This window comes from Eriocheir sinensis, chromosome 9 (genome assembly GCF_024679095.1).
Source record: "Eriocheir sinensis breed Jianghai 21 chromosome 9, ASM2467909v1, whole genome shotgun sequence".
Taxonomy (NCBI): Eukaryota; Metazoa; Arthropoda; class Malacostraca; order Decapoda; family Varunidae; genus Eriocheir; species Eriocheir sinensis.
Window position 1 is genome coordinate 1,148,443 of NC_066517.1, and position 12,696 is coordinate 1,161,138.

General features: G+C 48.0%; 1 protein-coding gene across 1 annotated transcript in view; it reads left to right on the forward strand.

The window, feature by feature from the left end:
* Positions 1-12,696, forward strand: part of LOC126995807 (probable chitinase 10) — a 100,885-nt gene that overhangs the window by 75,097 nt on the left and 13,092 nt on the right. The window contains exons 6-12 of the mRNA XM_050855658.1: positions 59-238; positions 2,204-2,327; positions 3,132-3,272; positions 6,895-7,063; positions 8,481-8,719; positions 10,163-10,356; positions 12,141-12,376. Coding sequence (XP_050711615.1) covers positions 59-238; positions 2,204-2,327; positions 3,132-3,272; positions 6,895-7,063; positions 8,481-8,719; positions 10,163-10,356; positions 12,141-12,376 — 1,283 coding nt within the window. The remainder of the gene's footprint in view (positions 1-58; positions 239-2,203; positions 2,328-3,131; positions 3,273-6,894; positions 7,064-8,480; positions 8,720-10,162; positions 10,357-12,140; positions 12,377-12,696) is intronic.

A 12,696-nucleotide genomic window follows, 5' to 3' on the forward strand; every position in this document is an offset into this window, starting at 1 on the left:
AATTCCTCTCTTTTATGTCCGTCCTCCTCCTCCCCTCACCACCTCCTCCCTTCTTCAGGCGGGTGGTCGTTCGGCACCAAGAAGTTCAAGGATATGTCTGCCTCGAGGTACACGCGCCAGACCTTCATCTTCAGCGCCATCCCCTTCCTGCGCCGCCACGACTTTGATGGTCTCGACCTGGACTGGGAGTACCCCAAAGGGAACACCGACAAGGCCAACTTTGTCCTGCTGCTGAAGGGTGAGAACGGGGGAAGTGTGAGTGTGTGTGTGTGTGTGTGTGTGTGTGTGTGTGTGTGTGTGTGTGTGTCCTTTTCCTTCCATGGCCTAATGAGTCTCTAGTGTCCAATGTTATTAGATCCTCCGTGTCCACTTTTTCCATTCTATTCAACACCTTATACACTGCAATCAGATCTCCTCACTCCCCTCTGTGTGTGTGTGTCTGTGTGTGTGTGTGTGTGTGTATTTACCTAGTTGTACTTACCTAGTTATAGTTTTACAGGCCTGGGGTTTACGCTGGTGTGGTCCCGTCTCCATATCTATACTTACCCAACTTGTCCTTAAAGCTTTGCACATTCCTTGCCGATACTACATCCTCACTTAGTCTGTTCCAAACCTCTATATTTCTTTGCGGGAAGCTATATTTCTTTATGTCTCTCAAGCATCTTCCCTTCCTCAATTTTCTACTGTGTGTGTGTGTGTGTGTGTGTGTGTGTGTGTGTGTGTGTGTGTGTGTGTGTGTGTGTGTGTGTGTGTCCCAATGTTCTTTATCATCTTCCTTCCATGGCCTATTGAGTCTATAGTGTCCCATGTTATTAGATCTCTCATGTCCACTACTTCCATCCCATTCTGTGTGTGTGTGTGTGAGTGTGTGTGTGTGTGTGTGTGTGTGTGTGTCCTAATGCCCTTTTTCATCTTCCTTCCATGTCCTAATGAGTCTCTAGTGTCCCATGTTATTAGATCTCCCATGTCCACTACTTCCATCCCATTCTGTGTGTGTGTGTGTGTGTGTGTGTGTGTGTGTGTGTGTGTGTGTGTGTGTGTGTGTGTGTCCTAATGCCCTTTTTCATCTTCCTTCCATGTCCTAATGAGTCTCTAGTGTCCCATGTTATTAGATCTCCCATGTCCACTACTTCCATCCCATTCTGTGTGTGTGTGTGTGTGTGTGTGTGTGTGTGTGTCATGCTCCACAGAATACAAGGAATGTTTCTTTTTTATGTTTTGTTCTTGCTGTGTGTGTGTGTGTGTGTGTGTGTGTGTGTGTGTGTTCTTATGAATCTTTCTCCTGGTGAAGGTCTTTTATGTAGGTTAGTGAAATCTTTTACTAGTATACTGGAGTGTGTGTGTGTGTGTGTGTGTGTGTGTGTGTGTGTGTGTGTGTGTGTGTGTGTGTATCAATTATCTATTAGTATTTATCTATTTACATGTCTCTGTATGTGTCTGTCTTAACTAATTTATAGAGAAAAAAAAAAGTGAGAGAGAGACAGACACACAGAGGCAGAGAGTGAGAAAAAAGAAGAGACAAAAAAGAGAGAGAGAGAGAGATCAAAAACCTCCCAGCAGTGATTTCTCTCCCTCCTGAACCTTTCCCTTCCTGCAGCGAGACACTCACCCCATCAGTACTCTGGCAGGGGTGTCGCGGGGTGTATTTAAAACCTCCAAATGTGTGTGTGTGTGTGTGTGTGTGTGTGTGTGTGTGTGTGTGTGTGTGTGTGTGTGTGTGTGTGTGTGTGTGTGTGTGTAAGATCGTGAACAAGTGCATTTTAAAGGTAATATTGAGTCTAATTGTATTCAGGTTAAGGGAGAGAGAGAGAGAGAGAGAGAGCTGTTACCACTACGCTCAAAACATTACAATAGCCAATACTAACATAACCACCACTTCTGTTTACACTCCCCTTCTATACGATACCCTACAATACCTACAATATCTCCTTCTTTACATACAATACCTATAATGTTGTAGAAGTAGAATGCCTCCTCTACTCCTACCTACAATACTCTACAATACCTGCAATACCTATGATACCCTCCAGTTCCTAGCCTACCCTACAATACTCTTGAAAACATACAATACCCTAGAATGCCCTACAATACCCAAAAAATCCCAACAAAACTTACAATGGTTCCTCCTTTTCCTCCTTGTCCTTTTCCTCCTCCTCCTCCTCCTCCTCCTCCACCCCTGACACCACCCTCCCCTCCCCCCCAGAGCTGTACGAGGCGTTTGAAGCTGAGGCCAAGGAGGAGGGGCGGCCGAGGCTGCTGCTCACCGCCGCTGTGCCTGTGGGTCCCGACAACATCAAGGGCGGCTATGACATTCCCGCCATCTCAAGGTAACGCGCCGCAATGCTCTGGTTGGTATTTGTAAATGTCTCAGGCTCCCCTCATCACTGCTTTCTAAGGCCATAGAGAAGAGTAACTGGGTTTTCATGGGTGGTTAAGGTACAGAGGTCGGGTAAAACTATCACTGGCATCACAAAACAGTCCATGAAAACCCCGGCAATGTCCACAAGAGTCCATATTCTTAAACATCCTGGGCTTCCATTACGACTGTTTTCCAAGGCCACAGAGAAGAGTAACTGGGTTTTCATGGGTGGTTAAGGTGCAGAGGTCGGGTAAAACTGTCACTGGATTCACAAAACAGTCCATGAAAACCCCGGCAACTTCCACGAGAGTCCATATTCTTAAACATATCAGGCTTCCATTGCGGCTATTTCTCAAGGCCACAGAGAAGAGTAATTGGGTTTTCATGGGTAGTTTTTCCTGTTCATGGTGCAGAGGTCGGGTAAAACTATCAGTGACATCACAAAACAGTCCATGAAAACCCCGGCAACGTCCACGAGAGTCCATATTCTTAAACATCTCGGGCTGCCTTTACGACTGTTTTCCAAGGCCACAGAGAAGAGTAACTGGGTTTTCATGGGTAATTTTTCCTGTTCAAGGTGCGGAGGTCGTGTAAAACTATCAGTGACATCACAAAACAGTCCATGAAAACTCCAACTACTGCCAATAGAGACTTTTCAAACAAGCCAACATAGAAAAAAACAAAACACACAAAACAAGACAGCCCGCCAAGCATAACTCCTGTACAAGTAAACAGAACTGACTTGCTCCTGACTGACTCCTCCCTTTCTCAGGTACCTGGACTTCATCAACGTGATGGCCTACGATTTCCACGGCAAATGGGAGAACACGGTGGGCCACAACGCACCGCTCTTCGCGCCCTCAGAGGACAGTGAGTGGAGGAAGCAGCTCTCTGTGGACCACGCCTCAAACCTGTGAGTGTAATTCTGTGACTCCATTCTTCCTCCTCTCTTCCCTTCACTCTTCCTCCTTCCTCCCATGTTGCCTCTTCACTCTTCCTCCTTCCTCCCATGTTGCCCCTTTCACTCCTCCTCCTTCCTCCCATGTTGACCCTTTCACGCTTCCTCCTTCCTCCCATGTTGCCCCTGCACTCTTCCTCCTTCCTCCCATGTTGACCCTTTCACTCTTCCTCCTTCCTCCCATGTTGCCCCTTCACTCTTCCTCCTTCCTCCCATGTTGCCCTTTCACTCTTCCTCCTTCCTCCCATGTTGCCCTTTCACTCTTCCTCCTTCCTCCCATGTTGCCCCTTCACTCTCCTCCTTCCTCCCATGTTGACCCTTTCACTCTTCCTCCTTCCTCCCATGTTGCCCTTTCCTCTTCCTCCTTCCTCCCATGTTGCCCCTTCACTCTTCCTCCTTCCTCCCCTGTTGCCTCTTCACTCTTCCTCCTTCCTCCCATGTTGCCCCTTTCACTCCTCCTCCTTCCTCCCATGTTGCCCCTTTCACTCTTCCTCCTTCCTCCCATGTTGCCCCTTCACTCTTCCTCCTTCCTCCCATGTTGACCCTTCAAATCTTCCTCCTTCCTCCCATGTTGCCCCTTCACTCTTCCTCCTTCATCCCATTTTGCCAATTCACTCTTCCTCCTTCATCCCATTTTTACACTTTCAATCTTCCTCCTTCATCCCATTTTGCCCTTTCACTCTTCCTCCTTCCTCCCATGTTGCCCCTTCACTCTCCTCCTTCCTCCCATGTTGCCCCTTCACTCTTCCTCCTTCCTCCCATGTTGCCCCTTCACTCTTCCTCCTTCCTCCCATGTTGCCCCTTCACTCTTCCTCCTTCCTCCCATGTTGCCCTTTCACTCTTACTCCTTCCTCCCATGTTGCCCCTTCACTCTCCTCCTTCCTCCCATGTTGCCCCTTCCTCTTCCTCCTTCCTCCCATGTTGCCCCTTCACTCTCCTCCTTCCTCCCATGTTGCCCTTCCTCTTCCTCCTTCCTCCCATGTTGCCCCTTCACTCTTCCTCCTTCCTCCCATGTTGACCCTTCACTCTTCCTCCTTCCTCCCATGTTGACCCTTCCTCTTCCTCCTTCCTCCCATGTTGACCCTTCCTCTTCCTCCTTCCTCCCATGTTGCCCTTCCTCTTCCTCCTTCCTCCCATGTTGACCCTTCACTCTTCCTCCTTCCTCCCATGTTGCCCCTTCCTCTTCCTCCTTCCTCCCATGTTGACCCTTTCCTCTTCCTCCTTCCTCCCATGTTGACCCCTTCACTCTTCCTCCTTCCTCCCATGTTGACCCTTTCACTCTTCCTCCTTCCTCCCATGTTGCCCCTTCACTCTTCCTCCTTCCTCCCATGTTGACCCTTCACTCTCCTCCCTCCGTCCATGTTGCCCTTTAACTATCCTCCTTCCTCCCATGTTGACCCTTTTCACTCTTCCTCCTTCCTCCCATGTTGCCCCTTCACTCTTCCTCCTTCCTCCCATGTTGCCCCTTCACTCTTCCTCCTTCCTCCCATGTTGACCCTTCACTCTTCCTCCTTCCTCCCATGTTGCCCCTTCACTCTTCCTCCTTCCTCCCATGTTGCCCCTTCACTCTCCACCTTCCAACCATGTTGCCCCATCACTATTACTCCTTCCTACCATGTTGCCCTTCCTCTCCTCCTTCCTCCCATGTTGACCCTTCCTCTTCCTCCTTCCTCCCATGTTGCCCCTTCCTCTTCCTCCTTCCTCCCATGTTGACCCTTCACTCTTCCTCCTTCCTCCCATGTTGCCCCTTCACTCTTCCTCCTTCCTCCCATGTTGACCCTTCACTCTTCCTCCTTCCTCCCATGTTGCCCCTTCACTCTTCCTCCTTCCTCCCATGTTGACCCTTTCACTCTTCCTCCTTCCTCCCATGTTGACCCTTCCTCTTCCTCCTTCCTCCCATGTTGACCCTTTCACTCTTCCTCCTTCCTCCCATGTTGCCCTTCCTCTTCCTCCTTCCTCCCATGTTGACCCTTCACTCTCCTCCTTCCTTCCATGTTGCCCTTTCACTCTTCCTCCTTCCTCCCATGTTGACCCTTCCTCTTCCTCCTTCCTCCCATGTTGCCCCTTCACTCTTCTTCCTTCCTCCCATGTTGACCCTTCACTCTTCCTCCTTCCTCCCATGTTGCCCCTTTCTCTTCCTCCTTCCTCCCATGTTGCCCCTTCACTCTTCCTCCTTCCTCCCATGTTGACCCTTCACTCTTCCTCCTTCCTCCCATGTTGCCCCTTCACTCTTCCTCCTTCCTCCCATGTTGACCCTTCACTCTTCCTCCTTCCTCCCATGTTGCCCCTTCACTCTTCCTCCTTCCTCCCATGTTGCCCCTTCACTCTCCTCCTTCCTCCCATGTTGCCCCTTCACTCTCCTTCCTCCCATGTTGCCCTTCCTCTCCTCCTTCCTCCCATGTTGCCCTTCCTCTTCCTCCTTACTCCCATGTTGTCCCTTCACTCTTCCTCCTTCCTCCCATGTTGCCCCTTCACTCTTCCTCCTTCCTCCCATGTTGCCCCTTCACTCTTCCTCCTTCCTCCCATGTTGACCCTTCACTCTTCCTCCTTCCTCCCATGTTGCCCCTTCACTCTTCCTCCTTCCTCCCATGTTGACCATCACTCTTCCTCCTTCCTCCCATGTTGCCCCTTCACTCTTCCTCCTTCCTCCCATGTTGACCCTTTCACTCTTCCTCCTTCCTCCCATGTTGACCCTTCACTCTTCCTACTTCCTCCCATGTTGACCCTTTCACTCTTCCTCCTTCCTCCCATGTTGCCCCTTCACTCTTCCTCCTTCCTCCCATGTTGACCCTTCACTCTCCTCCTTCCTTCCATGTTGCCCTTTCACTCTCCTCCTTCCTCCCATGTTGACCCTTTTCACTCTTCCTCCTTCCTCCCATGTTGCCCCTTCACTCTTCCTCCTTCCTCCCATGTTGCCCCTTCACTCTTCCTCCTTCCTCCCATGTTGCCCTTTTCACTCTTCCTCCTTCCTCCCATGTTGCCCCTTCACTCTTCCTCCTTCCTCCCATGTTGCCCCTTCACTCTTCCTTCTGCATATGTTGCCTTCTTTCACTAGTCCAGAGATTCCATTCCTCTCCTTCCCTTCCCTCTCTCTTCCCTTCCTCTCTATTCTTCTCTTCCTTTCCCTTCACTCTTCCTTCTGCATATGTTGCCTTCCTTCACTAGTCCAGAGATTCCATTCCTCTCCTTCCCTTCCTCTCTATTCTTCTCTTCTTTGCCCTTCACTCTTGTTGCCTGGGCCATAGACACCTCAAACTTGTGAGTGGCTCCTCTGTGACTTAGTAGTTGAGAGTGTTCCTTCCTCTCTGTTCCTCCTCCTGTTTTCTCTTCCCACATGTTACCTCCTTGCTTCCCTTGACTTTTCCCCCTTATAAGGCTACAGAGGTTCATGTTGCCTGGGCCATAGACATCTCAAATTGTGAGTGGCTCTGCTCCCCTCCTTCACAAGTCAAGAGATCCCTTCCTCAAATTCCACCCTCCTCTCTCCCTTTCACCCATGTTGCCAGTGTCATAGAGTGAACAGACAGTCAACACCTTACCACTGTGCCTTTCTCACCCATCCCCCCGTCCTCTACAGGTGGGCCAAGCTCGGAGCACCAAAGGAGAAGCTGATCATCGGCATGCCCACCTACGGCCGCACCTTCACCTTGGCCAATCCTGCACGTAATGCCGTCAACTCCCCGGCCAGCGGTGGAGGAGAGGCCGGCAAGTACACCGGCGAGGAGGGCTTCATGGCTTACTATGAGGTGAGGGGTGGGGAGAGTGGGCTGGGGGGGGTGGATTTACATAGATTTACATAGATATTCAGGGCTTCACAGCATACTACGAGGTGAGGGGCAGGGAGAGTGGGCTGGGGGGGTGGATTTACATAGATTTACATAGATATTAAGGGCTTCACAGCATACTACGAGGTGAGGGGGAGGGAGAGAGAGAGGTTTACATAGATGTACATAGATATTCAGGGGTTCATGGCTTACTATGAGATGAGAGGCTGGGAGAGAGAGAGAGAGGTTTACATAGATTTACATAGATATTCAGGACTTCATGGCTTACTACGAGGTAAAGGGCAGGGAGAGAGAGAGAGAGAGAGAGAGAGAGATTTACATAGATTTACATAGATATTCAGGGCTTCATGGCATACTACGAGGTGAGGGGCAGAGAGAGAGAGAAAGATTTACATAGATTTACATAGATATTCAGGGCTTCATGGCATACTACGAGGTGAGGGGCAGGGAGAGAGAGAGGTTTACATAGATTTACATAGATTACATTGATTTTATATAGATTATCAGACCACAATGACCAGAGGGAGAGGGAGAAGGAGGGAGGGACAGAGAGAGAGGGAAGGGTGGGAAGATTTACATAGATTTACATAGATATTCAGAGCACACAGCCCCCATGGTCCAGGTTAGGTGGAATTGTACTTAAGTGAATGTTAAGTTGAGGGAAGTGGCAGTTGAGATTGAGAGAGAGAGAGAGAGAGAGAGAGAGAGAGATTACTACAATACAAATACAATACAATACAGTACAATACAATACTCACTAGTCCTCCCTTACGATTTTATTTCTCACACTTTTCTGCATTACAACAATACAATAAAATAGATACAATATAATACAATACACAGTTCCTCTCTTACTGTATTGCCACTCTTACAACTCTAGATTAATTACTACAATACAGATACAATACAATAGTCACCCAGTCTTTCCCTTGTTGTATTATTTCCTCTCATACAACCTTACATCAGTGCTATACAGTGCTGCCTAATGTCCTGTGAAAGTCATCCCCATTCCTATGTATTCCTATGTATTCCTCCTCCTCCTCCTCCTCCTCCCCTGCTGTTGTTTGTTCTTCCATTGTGTTCCTTTGTGTTCCCCTCCTCACCTTCCTTCTCCTCTTCCTCCTCCTCCTCCTCCCCTCCTCACCTTCCTTCTCCTTTTCCTCCTCTTTCTCCATCACCTTCCTTCTCCTCTGCTTCTCCTCCTTCCTTTTACTCTCCTCCTCCTCCTCTTCCTCTTATTCCTTTCTTCCTCTCTTCTATCTTATCTTCCTGTGACCTATTTTTCCTGTTTTCCCTCCTCCTCCCTCATCTTCCTTTTCCTCCTCCCTTCTACCCTCCTCCTCCTCATCTCCCCCCCTCACCGTCCCTGCCCCCTCAGGTCTGCGAGCACCTTCGTAGCGGCGGGGAGTACGTCTGGCACGAGGAGATGCAGGTCCCGTACATGGTGAAGGGCAGCCTGTGGGTCGGCTTTGACGACGAGCGCGCCATCAGGAACAAGATGAAGTGGCTGATGAAGGGCGGGTTCGGCGGGGCCATGGTGTGGACCGTGGACATGGACGACTTCACCGGCGACGTGTGCGGCGGAAACACCAAGTACCCGCTTATTAGCATCATGACGTGAGTGCCAGGTGGACGGTCTCTCTTGGCCTGGGGTGGAGGGGCTATATTTTTTATATTTTTTTTTTATTTTATTTTTTTTTTATTTTTTTATTATTATTACAGTAAAGGAAACAGTTTAACCCGGTAGCTGCGGGGATCATGTTTCTTAATGGTCCCTCTAAGCGAGAAAAATGAGAAAAAATCATCACTTACGCAAACCATTTCATAATATATATCAATGCATTTGTGATCAATTTATGTATCATCTATTTTGGGGGGTTTATATCATGGCACAAATTTGGCCCGTCGCTGCTACACGGTTAAGGACTAACGAATGTGGATTATGAGGAGGAGGAAAAAGGGAAAAGATTAGGAAGAGGAAGAAGAAGAAAAGAGAAGGAAGAAGAAGAGAAGGAGGTAATGAGGAGAAGGATGACATAGCGCAAAGAGGAATTAAAAAAAAACGATGAACAAAAGAAAAAGGCAAAAAAAGGGAGTAAATTGAATAAAAAAAAGAGAAGAACCAACAGGAAAAAGTGACATGGAGGTAGAAAAATCAATAATAAATCTTTAAATAAATAAAAAAAAATACGAAAAGAAAAAATATAACATAGAAAGTGAAATAAAGGCAAATGAGAGTGAGAGGAAGATAGGGAGAGAGAAAGGTGCAGGAGGGAGAGCGGAGTAGAGAAAGAGGCAAACAGGTACGTCGAAGGTGGAGAGGCTGTCCTTTTTCTTTTATAGTGAAGGAAATGCTCAAAACTCCTATGAAAGCCTTGTTGAATATAAGCTTGAATGCCGAAATGTTTAAGGAGGAGGACTAGGTCAAGGAGGAGGTGATGGTGATGGTGTTAGTAAAATTTTTGTTTGATTCTTTTCTTGGTTTTGTTATGATACAGGATTAAGAATATGACCCTTTGTGTTCTTCTCTGCACCTTCCCCCTCCCCTGCCCCCCCTCTCCCTCCTCCCCACTTACACCAGGGTCATAAAACTACCCCTGGCAATGCTCAAAACTCCTAGGAAAGCCTCGTCGAATATGTGGGTCTGGGCACTTAAATGTTTATGTATATGACCCCTTGTGTTCTCTTATGTACGTTTCCTTCACTCTGTCACCCTCCAGACACCAGGTCATAAAACTACCCCTGGCAACGCTCAAAACTCCCAGGAAAGCTTTGCGATCTTGGGTGCAGAAATGTCTTAAGATTATAACCTTTTTTTGTCCTCCTCTGCACCCCCCATAACCCTGTCCCCCCTCCCTGCCCCCTCTGTCCCTACACACACCAGGGTCATAAAACTACCCCTGGCAATGCTCAAAACTCCTGTGAAAGCCTTGTGATCTTGGGTGCAGAAATGTCTTAGAATATTACCTTTTTTTGTCCTCCTATCCACTCCCCTCACCCTGCCCCTCCTCACCCTCCCCACACACCCTGCCTCTCTCACCCTGCCCCACACACCCCCAGGGAGGAGCTGATGGGTCGGCCCCGTAGTGGTAAGGAGGTGGACTGGGCAGCGATCACCAAGAGCTCCATCGCCACCCGCACCACACTTCCGCCGCCCACGCTCATTGACCCCATGCAGCTGATTAACAAGTACCGCTCCACGCTGGCCAAGCAGACGCCCATGGAGAGGATGGACATCATTCCCGCCGTGCCCAGTAAGTGTTTTTTTTTTTTTTTTTTGTTTTTTATGCGCTCATACGTAGGTTGGGATTCTCAGACACTTCTGCCGCTCAGTTTTTATTTCTTTTTTTTCTTTTTTCTGTTTCACTTTCATACATAGGTTGGTATGCTAAGATGCCTCCACCATTCACAAGTCAACCATTTCTTAAGGTTGGAAAGGGGTCTAGTCAGGCAAGGGAGGCAGCTCAAGGGGCGAAAAAAAAAATGTTAGAATGAGTGACTGGAGGAGAGGTCAATTATGGGTTTAAAGGTGTATTATTATTATTATTATTTATGACATGGGAGGCAGCTGCTCGGACAAAAGAAGAAGGAGCAAGAGGCAAGGAGAGAGGTCAGTTTGAGGTGGAGTGACATTTTGAAGATGGAGAGGGAAAGGAAGGAATGAGTAAAGGATGGGAGGAAGGAGATTGTTACGAAGGGAGGAATAAGAAAGAGGTGATTAAGAGAAAGGGGGCACGAAAAGAGAATTGAAAGGAAGGAAAGGGAGGGAAAGGAAGGATGGAAGAAAGACGAAGGTAGGAATAGGGAAGGAGGCACGAAGAGAGAATTGAAAGGAAGGGAAGGGAGGAAGAGGAAGGAAGGAAGAAAGAAGATAGGAATAGGAAAGGAGGCACGAAGAGAGAATTGAAAGGAAGGGAAGGGAGGAAAAGGAAGGAAGGAAGAAAGAAGATAGGAATAGGAAAGGAGGCACGAAGAGAGAATTGAAGACGGAGAGGAAAAGGAAGGAAAGGGAGGAAAAGGAAGGAAGGAAGAAAGACGAAGGTTGTTAAGAAAGTCGGAAAATATGAATGGCAGATGCTTAGTAGATTAATGAAAGGGGGGATGAGGAGGGGTGAGGGAGGAAGGGATAGACTGAATTAAGGGACAGTTGATAATGGGTGCCTGGGGAATGTAGACTTTGGTATCCTGTATGTCTCACTTTTTGTCCTGGAGTAAACTGAAGGGCCGCCCGAAATTGACCTCTCTTTTGGCCACTCTTTACTTTTTTTCTTTTATGGGAGAAGTGAGTAGCGGGCTTTTTTTTTTTGCACTCTTTTTGTTGCCCTTGAGCCCTCTGATGTAAAAAAAAAAGAGAGAGAGAGAGAGAGATGAACATTGAGGGATATGGTGAGGCTGGCAGGGTGGGTGTTCGTGTGCCATCAAAATCAACCTTTTCATGAATCTACAGCAAGGTATAAGGAAAAGCTATAAAATGTTAATAAAAAGGATTGTAGTAAGGAGATAAGAGAGAGGGACGGGGAAGAGAAAGAAAGAAAGAAAGAATGAGAGAAAGAAAAGAATGAGATAGGAAAAAGAAAGAGAAAGAAAAAAATATATTGTACTCCCCTAACTTTATTTTCACCTCCATCTACTTCACTCTGGCAAGACTCCATCCTCCCCTCACTGCCTCCTCTCCCCTCATCAAGCTCCCTCGCCCCTAGGTTAGGTTAGGTTAGGTTAGGTTAGGTTAGGTTAGCCCCTCTCTCTCTTTACCTTATATCTTTGTCTAATACTATGGGAAAGGTTAGGTTAGGTTAGCCCTCTCTCTCTTTACCTTATATCTTTGTCTAATACTGTGGGAAAGGTTAGGTTAGGTTAGGTTAGGTTAGCCCCTCTCTCTCTTTACCTTATATCTTCATCTAGTACTATGGGAAAGGCTTCATCCCTCCCTCCCACACTTCTTCCCCTCCCTTACCCCTCCCCAAGGATCCATTAAGCCACTGTCCCTCTCCATTCCCCATCCTTCCCCCTCACACTAATCCCCCTTCCCCCCCCGCAGAGGACGCCCCCAAGGTGATGTGCTACTTCACGTCGTGGGCGGAGAAGCGTCCCGGCGCTGGCAGATTTGAGGTGGAGAGTGTTGACCCCTTCATGTGCACCCACGTCATCTACGCCTTCGGAGGCATGGAGGACTACCGCCTGGCTCCTGGGCACCCCTCGGACATAGGCGACGGCTTCAAGGAGGGCACCTACAAGCGCCTCATGAAGCTCAAGGAGAAGAACCCCAGTCTGAAGGTGAGTGCCGGGGTGAGCAGTGCCGCCTGGACCCAGTGCCACACGCAGGGCTGGTCTTCAAAGGGTCTGGGTGTGAGGCTCCATTTAGTGTTTTTTGTGATAAGCTTCAAGGGTGTGGTGGGTCATTTGGATTTTTTGTACCCTTAAAAGTAAAGTAAGTAAAGTTATTGAAGTAAGTAAAATAAGTAAGATAAGTAAAGTAAGTAATTAAGTAAGATAAGTAAAGTAAGTAAGATAAGTGAGGTAAGTAAAGTAAGATAAGTGAGGAAAGTAAAGTAAGTAATTAAGTAAGATAAGTAAAGTAAGTAAGATAAGTGAGG